Source organism: Phascolarctos cinereus, unplaced genomic scaffold, assembly GCF_003287225.1.
Source record: "Phascolarctos cinereus isolate Bilbo 61053 unplaced genomic scaffold, phaCin_HiC Scaffold_3;HRSCAF=262, whole genome shotgun sequence".
Classification (NCBI taxonomy): Eukaryota; Metazoa; Chordata; class Mammalia; order Diprotodontia; family Phascolarctidae; genus Phascolarctos; species Phascolarctos cinereus.
In genome coordinates, this window is record NW_027555736.1 from 120,272,387 (window position 1) to 120,289,846 (window position 17,460).

Consider the following 17,460-nt stretch of genomic DNA (forward strand, 5'->3'; position numbering starts at 1 on the left):
CAACACTACAGGGTGACTAGCTGTCTCAGTGATTGAGGCACCTGGTGGTATTGGTTTCATCTTTGCCTCTGGTGCCAAACTCCTTCACCTAAACTCTCATTTGTCATTTACTAAACCAGAAAAAAAAACCCACATGTTTAGATTTCTGAAGTATTTCCCTAGTGTCCCTCCAAAAAAAGAACTTAAAAATAGCTATAGTGAGTCAGGCACATGGATCACTTGGGACCCAGAAGATCCCTCTGTCATCTCACTAGAGGCAGCCTGGAGATGAATTAGCAGCTTTCCAAAGGGACTCAGTGGAGGGGAAGTCAGAACTAGCAAAAAGTAATACAGAATTTAGAAAACAAGGCTTAAGAGAGAAGTCCTCAGATCTCCATTTTCCACTATGCTCAGACCCAGAGAGCATCACTCATTGAGGGAGAAAAAAATCTTAATATTCCATATCCCATTGCACTGTGTGTCTAGGCACAAGTCAATTATGTCACAATTTGGAGACTCTAATCAGCACAAGACTCTTCTGAGATGCAAAAGGTTTACAAAGCAATAGAACAGTATGTGGAGATTCAATATGATAAAGGGGTAAAGCTAGGGCTACAATGTAATCCCCAAACCAGGAGACCTGACAGAATAGAGCTGACCCCATGGAACAAGTCAAGACAAATACTTGCACAATAGAGGCTTCAGAAGACCTTTGTGTCATCTGCCAAAAAGGAGAGAGGAGATTAGAGGGAAGAGGTGAAGGGGATAGGGAGTAGGATGAAGAGAAAGGAGGATGTGGAGAGTAGAGCAGAGAAGGAGAGAGGGCGGGAGAGAGGTGAGGGAAACAAAGACAGAGACAAGAGAGAGGGAGACAGAAAGAGACAGAGAGAGACAATGACAGACAGAAAGAGGGAGACACAGAGAGAGGAGAAAAATACAGAAAGAGAGAGAGAGAGAGAGAAAGAGAGAGAGAGAGAGAGAGAGAGAGAGAGAGAGAGAGAGAGAGAGAGAGAGAGAGAGAGAAAGCAGGGGGAAGGTGCTGTGTAAGAACTCAGAAGTTTTCCAGTTGTGAAACAAGGTACATGTGAAAGTCTAAAACCTCACCCACCAGTACGTGAGATTGCAGGACAATATAACCATTTGGGAAATGGGTGCTGAGAATGTTTCTAATATGTTATGCTTCCTTTTCTGTTACAATTACATGTTTTTTATTGATTCAGTGCTGTTGAGTGCTTGGGTTTCTGTTAGCACAGCATTAACTGGTTATCTAGACTTCCAGTTGACTTGAGAAACATGCTATTTCACCTGGGGATGAGGACTCAAGCTCTGTAGGATGCACTTACCAGAAAAAAGCCCTCACAAACATAAACCCAAATGCATGAGAGGCTTACACACAGGCAACAGAACCGAAACTTTTCCCTTTCAGGTCAGGAAGTAGGCAAGTTACTAGCTTCCTTTTAGCCGTAGTTTACGCAAGGCAAACTCACTAACTTAACATGAAAAGGAGAAGGCAAAGAAGAAGGAACAAGTAATTAGGTCACATGCCATAGCTCCCAAGATATTGGGAAAGACCTTTTCCTAGTAAGTTACACCAACAGACTGTTCACAACACAACCTGGGTTCTTAGTTACTATAATAACAAATACTTTGCACAATTAAATGTTCCCTGTTTTGGGGCCCATAAAAATATTGATGCTGCCGCTGCTGCTGATGATGATAGCAGCTGACATTTAAAACGTGCTTTGAGGTTTGTAAAATACTTTACAAAAATTTTATCCTCATAAAAACCCTGCAAAGTAGGTGCTATTATATCCCCATTTTACAGATGAGAAAACTGAAGCAAGCAGATTTGAAGAGATTTGTTCAGGGTCACACAGCTAGTGTGTGTCTGAGGACAGATTTAATTTCAGGTGTTCCTGTCTGCAAGTCCAGCTGTACCATCCAGCTGTGTTAACAAATAAACCTTTTCAAACATCAACCTCTATCCCAGTTCATAGTGGCAGAAAAATCAAATCTGAGTAGAGAAAATAGAGATCCATTTTATTATCGTAATACAAAGCAAGAAAGTGAAAGGCTTTGGGAGATATTGTTTCTAAAGGGAAGAAGGTTTCCTTGAAGGTTTGCAGCTTCCACTCATCCTCTTGAGATGGGCCTTTGAACTGCAGGGCAGCTGTGTCTAGGCCATCCTCCCCTGCATTCCCCCTTTCAGTGGGCCCTTATTATCCTGGATTTTTTATAGAGTTCCATGGTAGCTCTAGCGTCTTCCACAGAGGAGTGTCCAAACCTGCTGTTCTGTAAAGACAGAGAGATAGATATTCAGTCACCAGAGTGAAGAAGTTCAGACAAAGGATATTTGGGAAATGTCCACCATGACTGGGGCCCATGCTCAAGCAGGCACTGGTTTCATCCCTGTCTTTGGTACCAAAGGCTCTGGTCACTTAATCCTCATCTCTACTTTCTGGAGCCAGGGCTTGGGTGTAGAAACACTCAAGATTTGCCAGGCAGAATTGTATAGTGAAAAGACACTTGGATTTGGAGACAGAAGGAGTTGGGGCTGCAAGACATCAAGTGACTACTCAAATTGTTTACCCATCTGTTTATGGTAGCTGGTGACATAGTGAATAGTTATTGGACCTCAGGTACTTAGTAGCTGTGAGATCCTGGGCAAGTCATTTTACCTATTTGCCTCAGTTTCCTCAACTATATAATGGGGATAATAACAGCACCTACTCCACAGGGCTGTTGTGAGGATCAAATGAGATATTTGTAAAAGCAAAGAAAGAAGGAACAAGTAATTAGGTCACATGCCACAGCTCCCAAGATATCAGGAAAACTTCTCCCTAGTAAGTCACACCAACAGACTGGTTATACAACACAAACTGGGCTATTTGTTACTGTAGTAACAAATACTTTGCATAATTGAATGCTCCTTGTCTTGGGGGCCATAATAATATTGATGATGATGATGATGATGATGATGATGATGATTACAGGTACAATGCCTGGCACATAATAGGTGCTATGTAAATGCTTATTCCCTTCCCCTTTCCCCATCTACAAAGTAGGGACAATAATTCTTTTAGTACCAATCTTGTGGGACTATTATGAAGAGAGATTTATAAACTGTAAAGTGACATATGAATGTGAGTTGTTACAATTATTAAACCCCAAGCCACAGAGTTGCTATATCCTGGCTCCCTTGAGGACCAGAGTCTTGGAAGGCCCAGGAGATAGAGCAGGGACTTAGCTTAAGGAAAAGTGTAAGCTGTCTGATCTAGACCAGGGATATGGGGAGACCCCAAAGCTACCTCTCTCATCAGTTGTTTCAGTTGCATCTGACCCATTTGGGATTTTCTTGGCAATGATACTGGAGTGGCTTGCCATTTCCTTCTCCAACCCATTTTACAGGTGAGGAAACTGAGGCAAACAGGGTTAACTGACTTGCCCAGGGTCACACAGCTAGCATCTGAGTATTTGCTCACTATTGTGTTCTTTTTCAGTTCTTTCTTCTAGAAAGTTCCTTATATCTGCAGTCTTCTTATTCCTAACATATACTCTATCCCCTATGAAATGCTAATTCTTCCAAGAATTCCTTCTTGGTGACAGGAATAGAGATAACACAGCTCTGTTTTTACTAAGCCTAGAGCACTATGAACGCTCAACACCACGCCAGTAATGTGACTAAATTTATATGGCACTTGAAAGTTTACAAAGTGTTTTATATAGGTTATCATCATAGTAACCCTTCAATGTATGTGCTATCATTATCCTCATTTTTCATATTTAGAAACAGAGGCTAAGAGAGGTTAAGTATTTGCCCTGTATCACACAGTTACTAGGCATCTGAGTCTGTATTGAAACTCAAATCTTCCTGATTACAAGTCAAACATTCTAATCACCACCCCACTGGGCTGCCTCTAGCATGTGCCAAAGAGCTAAAGAATCACTGAAGCATTTCGATAAGACCCTTCAGCATCATGGGAGGTGGAAAAGGATGAGGGATTCTGAGCCTTAACTTCCTGTGCCGCAGCAGAAAAACTTGGTAGGATGTGCAAAGATGCCAACTGTATCTTACAGGGAAAGCCAAGGAATATGGAAAATGGCAATGAATCTGAAACCCACCATCGCCTTCACCACCACCATTGGCAACATTCACATATCATGTTCAGGAACTTGAAGTGTACATAGATTTTTCTATCCGTGAAAAAAATGTCCCCATAAAATTCATTACAATATACTGTTTACAATAATGCAAACGTCCTTTTCCTCTCTCCCTCAGAGGGCTCCTGGGAAAAGCACCAGTGGCTATGTATTCACGAGTGCACTTCAGTGCTGTCATGCTGGTTGATCACAACTGCTTGGCAGCTATTTTTTAATTAAGGAGCCCCAGACCGGTAGGAAACAACTCAGGCTGAAAATAACCAATGAGGTGTTTTATTGACCTGGCTTCCCTAGCCATGTGTCTGGAAAGCAAAGAGGCAACAGTGTCATGGGGTCCACATCAGCAACAGCCAGAGAGAGACGTGAGCCAGAATTGATCTCACAACAACCTAATCATAAATGCACATATTGCAGGGAACTTTCAGGAAGGTTTTCATTAAGTCTTGCTACAAGAAATGAGGACAGATATTTCTGTTCTGAAGAATTACAGAATTACATCTGTGCCTAGCACATAATAGACACTTAATAAATGTCTATTGAATTGGTAAGATCATACAATTTGTTTAAATTCATGAAAAAAGTAATGAAAGAGTTGGGAAATAATCCATAACTCTGAAATAGTAATAATTAATAGCAATAATAATAATAATAGCTAGTATTTATATAATGCCTATGGTGTTAAACATTTTATAAATATTATCTCATTTAATCCTCACAAGAACCCTGGGAGGTAGGTGCTATTACAATCCACATTTTACAGTTGAGAAAACTGAGGCAAATAAAGGTTAAGTGACTTCTCCAAGGTCATACAGCATCTGAGGTCAAATTTGAACTCATGTCTTCCTGAAAGACTGGCTAGGCTTCCCCAAAGACAGTAGTGGTATAATAAAAAGAGTACTAGATTTGGAGTCTAAGGATCTAGATTTGAATCTTGGTTCTATAACAATTCTACCTTAGGCAAATCACATAATCTCTCTGGACCTCACCTGTGAACTGAGAAGACTGGACAAGAAGAACCAAGGTCCCTTCTAGCCTCCCAGATCCTATGGTCTTAAGGTGTCTAGAAGTTGGGTTTCTATAGCTCTGCACTCACAAGTTTCCAAGACTGGCATTCATCTTATTCCTAAAGATCCTCAGAGAAGACGTTACCTCAAGCTCCCTCAGGAACTAGCTTTTCCTGGGTCCAACAGAGCTTTGAATTTAAAAAAAATCCTTTCTTTGTTCTAATTTATTTCTGTCATGCCAGTCTCAAATTATGCCCTCACATGTACCACATGAGTCAATGCTTGGGTGCTGACTACTTGGGCTCCCATAAGTGTGATTTTCAAGAAAAGACATCAGCTACTGGTTGGATGTTCTGATGCATTCAGCGTGAAGTGAAGAGGGCCTGACCACACCTAGGACTCCCCCAGAGCCAGATTTCTGAAGCTGAGGATCATCTTCAACACTTCTTCCGCATAGAAGACATGCCCTTAATAGTGTGGCTGCTCAGAAGCAACTCTGGAAGTCAAGTTACTCTGGGCTCCTCTTGGTATGGGGCAAAGTCCCATAGTATTAGAGTCAGAAGACTGGGGTTCAAACCCTAAGTCTGCCACTTTACTGCTCGTGTGTCCTTGGCCAAGTCACCTCCCTTCTTGGTCCTCAGTTTCCTCATCTCTAAAATGGACCTCTAAGGTCCCTTCTAGTTCTAAATCCTGGAGTAGGTATTCTATGCTATATGATATGGGTTCTATGCAATCTGCTTAGAGAAATAATTTAAAACAAATAGTTGGGCATAATGGTTTAGGGCTTAAATGTCACCAAATATCATGGCAACCTGGTATAATGGACTGAATATTGGATTTGGAATAAGAAGGTCTGACTTTGAATCCTAGATCTGCTACTTAATAACTTGAGCAAATCACTTAACGTCTCTGGACTTCAGGTTCCTCTTTTTCAAAAATGTGGGGCTGTACCAAATGATGCCTAGGTTCCTTTTTAGCTATAGTGCTATGGTCCATCAGATATGGTTCTCCAAGGCTCAGTCTTACCACCATATGCTGGCAGGAAACCAAGTTTAACTAACATTCTGATCAGGGGCCTGAGCCTCAAAGCCTCCAAACCTAATTCCTTCTTTCTTTCTGAATTTTAGCGGGTTTTATCACCCACGCTTAACCAAGAAGTAGAAAGTGAGGTTCATAAAGAGTAACCGTGCACACCAGCCTGAACACCACTCAATAGCTGAATGGGAAAGATCGAGCAATGTCACCTCTTGGTCATAGGGGTCCTTTGGGAAACTTAGATAAGGCTATCTGTCACCATTCCACCTTATTAGGCAAATATGCGACATAAAGATTGTGAGTGGGAGAAGGGAGGAGCCTTAAGAACAGGCTATAAGTAAATGATAAGAATAGTAATAATGATCCTTTGCAAATGAAATGGAATCATACTTGGTGAGCACACAGCAGTTTTCAAAATGTTTTCAATTATTTTCTATTCCATTTGAGCCCAGTAGGCTCTTGTGAAGCAGGCAGTTTTACATTATCCCCATTTTGCAGATAAAAAAAAACCCACAAAGCTGACACACTGAAGGAGTGAAGTAAGTGATTTGACAGAGGTTAATGCAAAAGCTAGGAGACAGGTTCTTTAGCTTTTTTGCGTCCTTGACCCCTCTGGCAACTCTGGATGTTTCCCATGCCTGGAGTTCTTTTCCTCCTCATCCCCATCTCCTGGCTTCCTTCAAGTCCCAACAACAATCTCACTTTCTGCAAGAAGCCCTTCCTGACCCCCCCAGATACTAACACCTTTCTTTTGGGATTATCTCAGTCTATCATCCCTTCTAGATCTTTTCTGCACATAATTGTTTGCACATCGCCTCACCCATTCAACTGTGAGCTCCTTGAGAGCAGGCACTGGTTTTTTGCATTTTTTCTGCATCCTGAGCACTGAGCACAGGACCTAAGCACTTAAAAAATTTTTGTTGACAACAAATAATTGAAATAAATACTAAATTTCAATTAAAAATTAATGTAATGTAATGTAATTTTTTCCTATCATGGGCCCCAAGTTAAGAATCTACTTCGTGAGGGGCAGCTGGGTGGTGCAGTAGATAAAGCACCAGCCCTGGAGTCAGGAGTACCTGAGTTCAAATTTGGCCTCAGACATATAATACTCACTAGCTGTGTGACTCTGGGCAGGTCACTCAACCCCAAATGCCTTGCCAAAAAAAAAAAAAAAGAATCTACTTCTTGGGAGTTCATGGACTTTAGGTTAAGAATCCCTAGACTAAATGATCTCTAAGGTCCTTCTCTCAGCTCTAGATCCTATGATCCTAGGACTAGAATGACCCCATCTTCTAGCTCCATTTTCTAGTATTCTTTTTTACACCACCATACTGCTAGTTGGTTGCTCCTTTACCAGTGGCTGGCAATCTCTTCGAATCATTGCACTACATGAGGATGGATAGATGCCCCAAAAGGCACATGACCCACTGAGATGAACATCCTGATTTGCCCTCTTCTAGTAATAGTGCTGGGATTAAATAGATGGAGAATGCTGTCATTCAGTGCCTGAGCATCATAATGGGATCTTAAAGTGGTCTTGGTTTGTCCAAACACAGGTTATTAAAAAAGAGACAACACCCCACCCCAATCCCAATCCCAATCCCCATCTCACCTGAATTCTTCTCCTGAGGACTCTCTCACACAGAACCTTGAGGGCCACCCGTCGGCAGCCCCCCAGGCCTCCTGCCTCCCAAAGCAGCCTGTCCTGGGCTGTATCATAGATCCTGTACTTTGTCATGTCCTCCTTCAGTGCCTTAAAGTCATAGCGGAGGTCATGGCCTACCACCAGCTTGTCTCGGAGGAGTTCCAAGACCTAGACCAGGAGACACAAGACACATTCATCACCTTACACATCAGGCCCAAACTATGAAGATCAAAGTCTCATTTCAAGCTCTTTAAGCAAAGGGGAAAAGACCACATGTTCTCTAATCACTGTAGGAGCCCCACTGGACAGGATATGGCTCAAGGAAAAAAAATCACGTGCCTGGTGATGGGGCATCTAAGCAGAATCAGACAGTCCATTATTTGAAAAATCATATACAATGCCACCACCACGGCCACTCCACTCCATATTACTGTTTCCTCAATGTCTTGGGCCATCACTATGATACCTGTGATTTGACATCCACAAAACAATTCCTGAGCCAATGGAGAATGAAATTTCCTGATGTTCCAAAGCTATGTATCTGTATCACCCTCATTAGCAGCTGAGGTAGGAGTCTGCACAACACTGCATATACTGTTGGACACTTTTTATAGCCAAGGCTTCTCCCAGCACCTCTACGCTGCAGGTTCAGGTTTCATTGTGGGAAAGGAGTTGTGTAAGAGACACAGAATCAGGGTGAGGCTATAAGAGAAATGGACTAATATCAGCCTGTACTTAAGGACTCTTTAAAAAGTCAGGGTCATGAGGAGGGTGTGATCAGCTGGACTTTGCTGCTGCTAAGTGTTGTCCCCACACCCCTCCTGCAAACCCAAGCCAGGTCCTTCACTTGTTTTCTACCCAAAGTCCACTTCTTGTCCCTAGTTGAAAAACAAAATGTTGTTACACCAGAGGAAATTAATTGATGAAACACCCATTACCCTCACTGACCTGGAAAGAGGTACTCTAGAGGTAATGCAATTGCCCCGTTGCCCCATTCAAGCACTGTTGGACTGATGGCCACTAGAATCACTTCCTATTGCTTAAGAGCCCATTGCCTCAGTGCTGTTTTCTGCTGCAAACCATGAACAAGTAGAACATAGTAGGAAAAGCACTGGATTATTTTTGAAGGCTTGGGTTCAAATTCCAGCTCAATCACTTAAGAGTTGTGTGACTTTAAGCAAATCACCTAATCCCTCTGTGACTCAATTTCCTAATCAACAAATGGGGAAAATGACACTTGGATTTTCTATTTCATAGAGGTGTTGTGAGGTTAAAATGAAAAAATAAATACAAAAGCACTTCATAACTGCAAAGTCCTTTATAAATGTTGGGCAGCTAGAGGTGCAGTGGATAGAGTGCCCAGCCTGGAGTCAGGAAGACTCACCTTTCTGAGTTCAAACCTAGCTTCAGACACTTACTGTCTGTGTGACCCTATACAAGTCACTTAATCCTGTTTGCCTCAGTTCCTCATCTGTGAAATGAGCTGGAAAAAGGAAATAGCAAACCACTCCAGTATCTCTGCCAAGAAAACCCCAAATGGGATCATGAAGAGTTGGACATAATTGAAACAACTGAACAACAACAAAACATAAATGTTAGCTATTATCATATGCTACTGAGAGGCCAGGCCTGGAGTCAAGATGATCTAGATTCAAGTACAACCTACCTACATGACCGTGGGAAAGTCACTTAGCCTCTTAGTGTCTTCAACCAACTCTAATACGAAAAGTTGCAGATGAATTGTTGATCTTCATTGGTGGAGGGAATTTCCATGGCAGAAGTGCCAATAAAATCATGGGAAAGGCAGATAAATGAATGGATAGGTAGATGATAAAGTTTCCATGGCAAGAATTCTGATAAAATCACAGGTTCAAGATAAATAAATAAATAGATGGGTGGGTGAATGAATGAATGAATGGATAGATAGATAAGTAAATAAATAGGTAAAATTTTCATGGCAGGAATTCTGGTAAAATCACAGGGATAGATAGATAGATAGATGAATGAATAGATAGATAAGTAAATAATAAGGAATTCCAATAAAATCCCAGGTTCAGGATAAATAAATAAGTAGATGAATGAATGAATGAATGCATGAATAGACAGATAGAAAAGTTAAAAAGTAAAGTTTCCATGTCAGAAATTCCAATAAAATCACAGGTTGGGGATAAATAAATATATATATATATATATATATATATATATATATATATATATATATATATATATATATATATGAATAGATTAGTAGATAAATAAATTAAGAACAAGATATATAGAAAGATAATTAAGTAAATAAATAAGTAAAGTTTCCATGACAAGAGTTATAATAAAATCACAGGTTCAGGATAAATAAATAGATTAATAGATAAATAAATAAATAAATGGCTAGATGAATGAAAAGATAAATAGAAAGATAACTAAATACGTAAGTTTCCATAGCAGGAGTTGCAATAAAATCACAGGTTCAGAATGATTAAATAAATAAGCAAATGAATGAATGAATGAATGAATGAATTAATAGGTAGGTGGGTGGATAGACAAATAAATAAATGGATGAATAATGAATAGATGAATGAATAAATGGGTAAATGAATGGAGATAGATGGATGGATAGATAGATAATAGGTTGCTATGATTATGCCTCGTGGACCTGGACATCAGTTTCCCTGTCTCTCAAATGGAATGTAAATAAAGCCCCGAAGCTCATACCCAACAGAAGCCAGGTGATATAGTGAGGAAAGTGCTGAATTTGAATTCAGGGGACCCAGATTCAAACCCCAGATTTGCCACCTGTTACCTGTGTAACCTCAAGGAAATCACCTGCTCGACCTCAGTTTCTTCATCTGTAAAATGCTGGTGTGTGTGTGTTTGTGTGTGTAGAATCGAGGGATTAAAATGGGAAGAATGATTTCTCTGCTGGAGTCAGAAGACCTGGATTCACATTCCCACCTCTGACCCTTAGTACCTGTGTGACCTTAGGTAAGTCACTTAATTTTTCTGGGCCTCAGTCTCCTTATCTGTGAATTAAAAAGATTGGACTAGATAGTTTCTAAGGTACCTTACACTTCTAAATCCACAATCCTATGATTAGATAAATTCTAAGGCACCTTCTAGCTCTAAACTCATGATCCTCTGAGTTCCCTTCTCATTCCAGATTCAACATAGATACATCTATGTATGCACAAATGCAAACATGATTCTAAAGAATTTGAAAGAGAGTTTTGCCCCCTTTGGTGAAAATAGGAGGAAACGAAAGTAGTGCCTCATCTTGGGGGCTGGGGCTCAGCCTGGAAAATGAAACACTAGAAAACGAAAATATTTTAAAAGGAGAATTGTAAAAATACATCAATCTGATGCGTGCAACTGCCACTGGAGGGATCATCTTTCTTTCCATTTAGTTCATCACAGAGACAGCTGTTACATTCTTAGCTATTACAGCCTTCCCCAGCAAGGCTCAGGATGGACATGGGGAAAGGGCACTATGCACTTGACTGAAAATTGAATTATGCCTAACAAGATGAGTGTCTGAAAGCCATGGGCTGCTGGGTGATTTGGCACTTGGTTAATATCATCAGCCAGCAGCAACACAATCATTCCTATTAAAAAGAGATGAGGTCTTTAAAAAGATCCATCTCAAGCCCTGTCAATGCGTGCAAACTTTCACCAGTCCTTTTCTCATTGATTAATGTCAGAGCAACAATGCATCTGATGGCAGAAGCCTTTGGAGCTAGCCTGAAGAAAGCAGCAGGGAGGATAGGGGAGGATTTTCTTCTCTAGGTTTGTTGAAATACTTCAATGTGTCCATGCTGAAATGGATTTGGGGCCTTGATTGGATGAGTGGTCTATGCTATTAACAACTAACAAAGCAATATGCTTGCTCTTTCAGGAGGTTTTTCTTTCAGAAGGGCTGGATCTACATCATTTCCAAAGACTTTGGAATTTATCCTCTCAGGCCCTCTCTCTCTCTCCCTCTCCCTCTCTCTCTCTCTCTTTCTCTCTCTCTCTCTCTCTCTCTCTCTCTCTCTCTCTCTCTCTCTCTCTCTCTCTTTCTCTCTCTCGGTCAAAGAGTCATTGAATGATAGGACTGGAAGGGACCTTAAAGATCATTTGGCTCAACCCGCTCTTTTTCTAAGAAGTTCAGTGATCTATTTATTCATTCCTTTGACAAGCATTTATCAAGTGCCTACTATGTGCCAGGTACTGTGGCCCTAGAGACACAAAGACTAGAATGTAAAAGGTCTTGCCTGGAACATACACTCTTTAGCTTATATTCTGAGGCAGAGGGGAAAGCAAGAAAGGAAACAAGCATTTATTTAGCAATGTGAAAAATGATTTTTCTTAGTAATCATTATCTTGAAGACTCAGAGCTTCCCCATTCCCCTTTCTTTCAAAATTCAGTCCTTCAGAAGGAAGATGTAATCTAAATTAATCTAATTAAGATGTAATCTAAACGGGTCTATTCCTGCTCATTGTGTTGCCCAGACAGGTCTGGAAGAACATTGATTCCTCCCCATGATCAAGACAGGTGACATGGAAATTGATATCTCTTTGACCAAGATTAAGTGACCTAAATCACAGACCCCGAGACCCTCATTTTAATGTAGCCCACCTCCCAGTGCGTTGACCAATCAGAGTTGATTGGTACCCCTTGGGAACACCTACTCTTCGAAGGGCATGTAACTCTGTACACCCCCAACCCCCAAACTGAGCCAGTTCTGGCTCATGCGATGCATGTTGCCAGCTTGAGAGAAGTGAAAACGTGGACACAACCTAATTTGTTTGTCTCTTTTCTTAGAACAAAGTCTGATATGGTTGCCAGACACTGTTGCTAAGCACTTTACACCTACTGTGTGCCAGGCACTGTGCTAAGCACCTTACAGTTATTTTCTCATTTGATCTTCATAACAACCCTGTGAGCTAGGTGCTACTAGGAACTCCATTTTACAGTTGGGGAAATTGAGGCAGACAGCACTGAAGTCACTTGCCCAAGGTCTCACAGCTAGTAAGTACCTTGAGGCTAAATTTGAACTCAGGTCTTCCTGACTCCAGATGCGGCTCTCTATTCTATTTGCCACCTAGCCAGTGGGCAGAGGGAGGGCAGGAGAAGGGCCACATCAACAAAGAACACTAGCAAGTGGGGTTAAAATCACCATTAGTTACAGAGCCAGGACCATGTCTCCGGGTTGCCAACCTCTAGGAGTCTAATGCCCTTTTACCTATCCCAGCCAGACTGAAGCCAACCTTCCGGCTGGGCCAAGGGGCTATTGGATCCCCTCGAGGGTAGGGCTTGTTTCATTCTTTGTACTGGTATCCCTAGCACCTAACCCAGTACCTCCTGCACTGTTTCATTACAAAAGCCAATTACTTTTTCCTGCTTTGTCTTACCAGGGCCATTTCCTGTATTTGTTCTGCCTGTTGGCTGCTCTTCCTTTTCCCTTTTGCTGACTGCTGTCTCACTGTTTCTTAGCTTCCCAATTATGTGCCCAGGCTGGAAGAAGCCGGGAATCTCCCCAAGTCTACCTTTGCTTTAGCTCGATGCCAAAATGAGGTTTGGAATGATCAGATTCTAAGAATAGAAGGGACATTCAAGGCATCCTCTGGCAGGAATCCTCTCTCGAGCTGGCTGCCCCTATGCCCGGAATGCTCTCCCTCCCTATCTCTGCCTCTTGGCTTCCCCATCTTCTCTCAAGTTCCAGCTAAAATCCCATGTTCTATAGGCAGCCTTTCCTAATCCTCCTTGATTCTAATACCTTCTCTCTTTTGATTATCTCCAGTTTATCTAGTTGGTACAGAGCTGTTTGAACATTGTGTCTCCCATTAGAATGTGAGCTCCTTGAGAGCAAGGACTGTCTTTCACCTCTTTTTTTTTTTTGGTATATCCAATGTTTAGCACAGTGCCTGGCACATAGCAGGTGCCCAATAAACTGACTGATTGACAAGTAGCTATCCAGATTCCATTAGAATACTTCCAGTGAGGGGAAACCCATCCTGATACTTTGATTAACCACGATTTCCTTATCCTCTCCCAGACCTCACTAAACAGAAAACGGAGAGCTGAACTACCTTGGTTTCATCTAGATCATTGGTCCTGAGGACAGTCATGGGAAGTGAGTGACTGGCCAGTACAAAACTTTCATTTCAGTGAGATATGGAAACAAATTTGCAGTAGGAGAATATGACCTATAATGTCCCAGCAGGTTAAAAACAGTGTTCAGAGGAGAACCTTGGTGTCCGTATAATTGTTCTAAAATACAGACAGGGCCTCTGCTGTCCCACTAAGCCCCATATTCTGTATGAGAATCATATGGGGGAAGGTCCGTTAGGCCTGATGTAGAATTCCAATATTTACCTCCTGTTGTCTATAATACAAGAGGCAGAAGGCTTGGTTAATTCATATCTAAAGGAGATGCCAACCTCTGGCCACAAATGGCATCCTGTGTTTCCTAGTGGATCCCCATCTCCTCACCAATTCACTCTTCCAGCCCTGTCCCAAGGTTGTGAGAACATGCACACAGAAAGCTGTCTGATAAGAATGCCAGGGTATCATGATGATAGCAGTCCTATCAGGCACTGTCACGGTGTAATGGAAAGTGCTTTAGACTGAGAACTAGGAAGGAGACTTAGCTGCAAATCTGGCAGTCACTGGCTGTACAAGACATGAGCCACTTTATTTCTTTGTGCCCCAATTTATTCATCTGCAAACTTCAAGAGTTGTGATTACTAAGGTCCTGTCTCCAGGTCTGTGAAGTCAGAGGGATTGCTCTCTAGCTCCCGTACACCTAGGACTTTCTCCACTGCTGTGGGAACTCACCAACCAGCTGTGCTTGGTGATTTTCTAGTGATTCATCATTAGTTTCCAACTACAGTGTTGCTGTCCATAAATCTCATTTACTAAAACTATGGAACAAGAGATGTTTTTCACCTGCCCAGTCTCCCACCAGTCTGGTCCCCTCACTTACCTCTTCCCTGGCACTTGCGAAAGGTACGGCTGTCAACATGTGCTCAGGTTTTATCCCACTTACATGGGAACGATAGTCTGTGATCTCCCCTTCTGGCTTGATGTATTTGTCATACACCACTGAGCCATGATAGTCCACGAGACTGCACCGAGCCAGACCACTTTCCCGAAGAGGTCCCACTCCTACCATCTCACAGTCCATGGCGATGATCTGGTCCTCCCTGGCACGGTCCCCCATGGTCAGCAGGCACTCAGATGCTCTAAGAAGGGAAATCATGGAACAGTGACTGGAGATTCTTTGGCTGATTAAACCATCATTAGAGTTCAGTGGTGCCTGGACTTATTCAGGGGAACTGGTTCTGAACTAAGCTCTGTGAAGCATAGCAGTCAGGTTACAGAATCTCTGTCTTTTGTCACAAATGCCACCTGGCAACAGGAGGAGTTGGCACCCTGACAAACCAACCAGTTTCCTTACACTAAGCAAGAGGGGGAGAGAGAAGAGAGAAGAGGGAGGAGAGAGAGAGAGAGAGAGAGAGAGAGAGAGAGAGAGAGAGAGAGAGAGAGAGAGAGAGAGAGAGAGAGATTGGGGGGGGAAGAGAGAGAGAGAGGAAGACAAGATCCTGAGCCCTCCCCAACCAGCTAGACAAGATCAGGAACACATCCTGGCTGGCCTCCATCTCAGGTGACCTCAACACAAGTTAAGTTTAGCCACAAAGAACATACTTCTTCGTGGAGACCCAAATCAATGTGCTCTCACCTTCTATCTTTTCAGACAGGACCCTACTCAGCCAGCCACCAAAAGTGCTGTCAGCCCTCAAAATAACTTACTACTGGCTCTCCCTCTACTTTTTAGCGTCTGCAGCTGGTATCACAAATGACTCATCTCTGACCGGGGACCTAGGAACCCTGAAATCCTAGTTTCAGTTTCCTTGCAGTGATCACATGGGTTCAGAGGAGCCTGGGCAACCTCATTTAAGTTTCTGTATCAATTCTCTTTCTTGATGGTTGCGTTTCTTTACAGGGCACTTGGCTGTGCTTTTCTCCAGTTTCCCATTTGCCCACTCGCCCCCCTCCACCAAAACAAACAGGAAAGTCCTCAGCTCTGTCATCCTGAATGAGTCATCTGAATTGACTGATTCTATTGCAACATCTTCCTTTCTTCTATCAGTCTCCTCCTCCCTGAATCAGCCCTCTAGAAAAGATGTAGTAAGGTTTGGACCCTAGAGAATACCCCACAATGTCAGAGTGCTCTTGCCAGGCTGACATCATGGGGAGAAGAGTGGGGGAAATTTGTTTGGTGAAAGTAAAGTAACTGGACCCCTGTGGCTATTGATTTGGGATTAGAAAGAGGAAAAGACGTCAGAATGGAATATGACAGAACATCGAGTCAGAGGAGGCACGGTTCAGATGCTGAATCTGCTTCACCCGGTGACCATGCACAAGTCACTTCATCTCGGTTTTCTCCACTGTAAAATTCTGGGGTTGGAGTAGACCTCTGAGGTCTCTTCCAGCTTTGATTCCTGTGGGCTTAAGGGAAGGAGACCTATCCTGTGATCTATCCAGAGAAGGTGGGGTAGGGTCAAGAAACAGGGAAAGGGATCCAATCAGCAGATAAGAATCAAATAAGCAAACATGTAAGCATTTATTAGGCACCTGAGTTAGGTGCTGGGGATACAGATACAAAGGTGAGATGGTCCTCCCCCAGCACCTGGAACATAGGAAGCACTTTTTTAAGTCATTGCTGATTGACTGAAGAAGCTTACATTTTATTAAGGACATTCTCTAACCAAGGGATGAACCACAAGCATGCAAAGCCCTGTGGGACTGATATGGTTTGGGGTGTAGGGCTAAGCTGTCTGGCAAGAATTCACACACCCAAGCAGTCTTCCAGTCAGGTGGCAAAAAGTTTATCATAACACTAATAAAAGCAGGCAGAGCTTGTTTAGGGAACTCACAAACTAACAGGAGTGATGCCAAGGCTTATATAGAACAGGTACAGTGACTTGTGTGGCAAGCATGCTAATTAGGTGGTGAACATAAGAGTTTCTGTACCTTGGGGCACAGGTGTCATTCACTACTGGCATGGCCTGGGTCTGTAAAGGGGTCTGTATGTCTGTATGTCTACATCTATAACAAGATAGCCTTCAGAGTTGACATCTATACAGTAACTGTGGGAATCAGTACATGATAGTTCTGCTCTCTTGTTCATACAAGGGAAATTCTACAGAGGTCAGCTTGTTCATGTAACAGGGAGAGATAGTTTGTTTGTTTTCCTGGGCCCACTCATGACATATTGCCAGAGATAGAGTCTTTGGGCTGGGGAGAGATATGGTCTAGGGCTGGGGTCCAAGCACTCATCAGGATGAAACAGAAACAAGCCCTTACCTTCAAAGAGGGCAAGTGTAAGGGCAGAGAATAAGCATTTAGAAAGGCACCCTACTATGTGCCAGGCACTGTTATGTGCTTTTGACAAACATCTTATGTGGTCCTCACAACAACCCTAAGAGGTAAGTACTATCACTTTCCCCAATTTTCAATTGAGGAAGCTGAGGCAAATACAGGTTAAGTGACTTGTCCAGGGTCACACAGCTAGTAAGTGTCTAAGACCATATTCAAATTCAATTCTTCCTGACTCCAGACCCAGTACTCCATCCACTGCACCACCAGCTGCC

At 42.4% G+C, this 17,460-nt stretch overlaps 1 protein-coding gene across 2 annotated transcripts; it reads right to left on the minus strand.

Moving 5' to 3' along the window:
- Positions 1-1,998: 1,998 nt before the first annotated feature.
- Positions 1,999-15,804, minus strand: ISG20 (interferon stimulated exonuclease gene 20). Of its 2 annotated transcripts, XM_020964814.2 has the most exons (4): positions 15,546-15,804; positions 14,790-15,048; positions 7,795-7,995; positions 1,999-2,271 (listed from the first exon to the last, which is right to left on the minus strand). In XM_020964814.2, exons 2-4 carry the CDS (start codon positions 15,024-15,026, stop codon positions 2,185-2,187), a joined length of 525 nt encoding a protein of 174 aa, XP_020820473.1. In that variant the 5' UTR covers positions 15,027-15,048; positions 15,546-15,804; the 3' UTR covers positions 1,999-2,184. The 2 variants fall into 2 exon arrangements, with proteins under 2 accessions (XP_020820473.1, XP_020820472.1); XM_020964813.2 differs by lacking the exon at positions 15,546-15,804 and having other exon boundaries at positions 14,790-15,309.
- Positions 15,805-17,460: the final 1,656 nt, after the last annotated feature.

Bases quoted from the DNA above. Each gene is read 5' to 3' on its own strand.
- ISG20 (XM_020964813.2), bottom strand. From the start codon at position 15,065: ATGATTTCCCTTCTTAGAGCATCTGAGTGCCTGCTGACCATGGGGGAC. The intron at 7,996-14,789 runs GTAAGTGAGGGG...CTCCTGGTCTAG, and splicing joins TCGCAAGTGCCAGGGAAGAG to GTCTTGGAACTCCTCCGAGA. The intron at 2,272-7,794 runs GTGAGATGGGGA...CTGTCTTTACAG, and splicing joins TCCTCAGGAGAAGAATTCAG to AACAGCAGGTTTGGACACTC.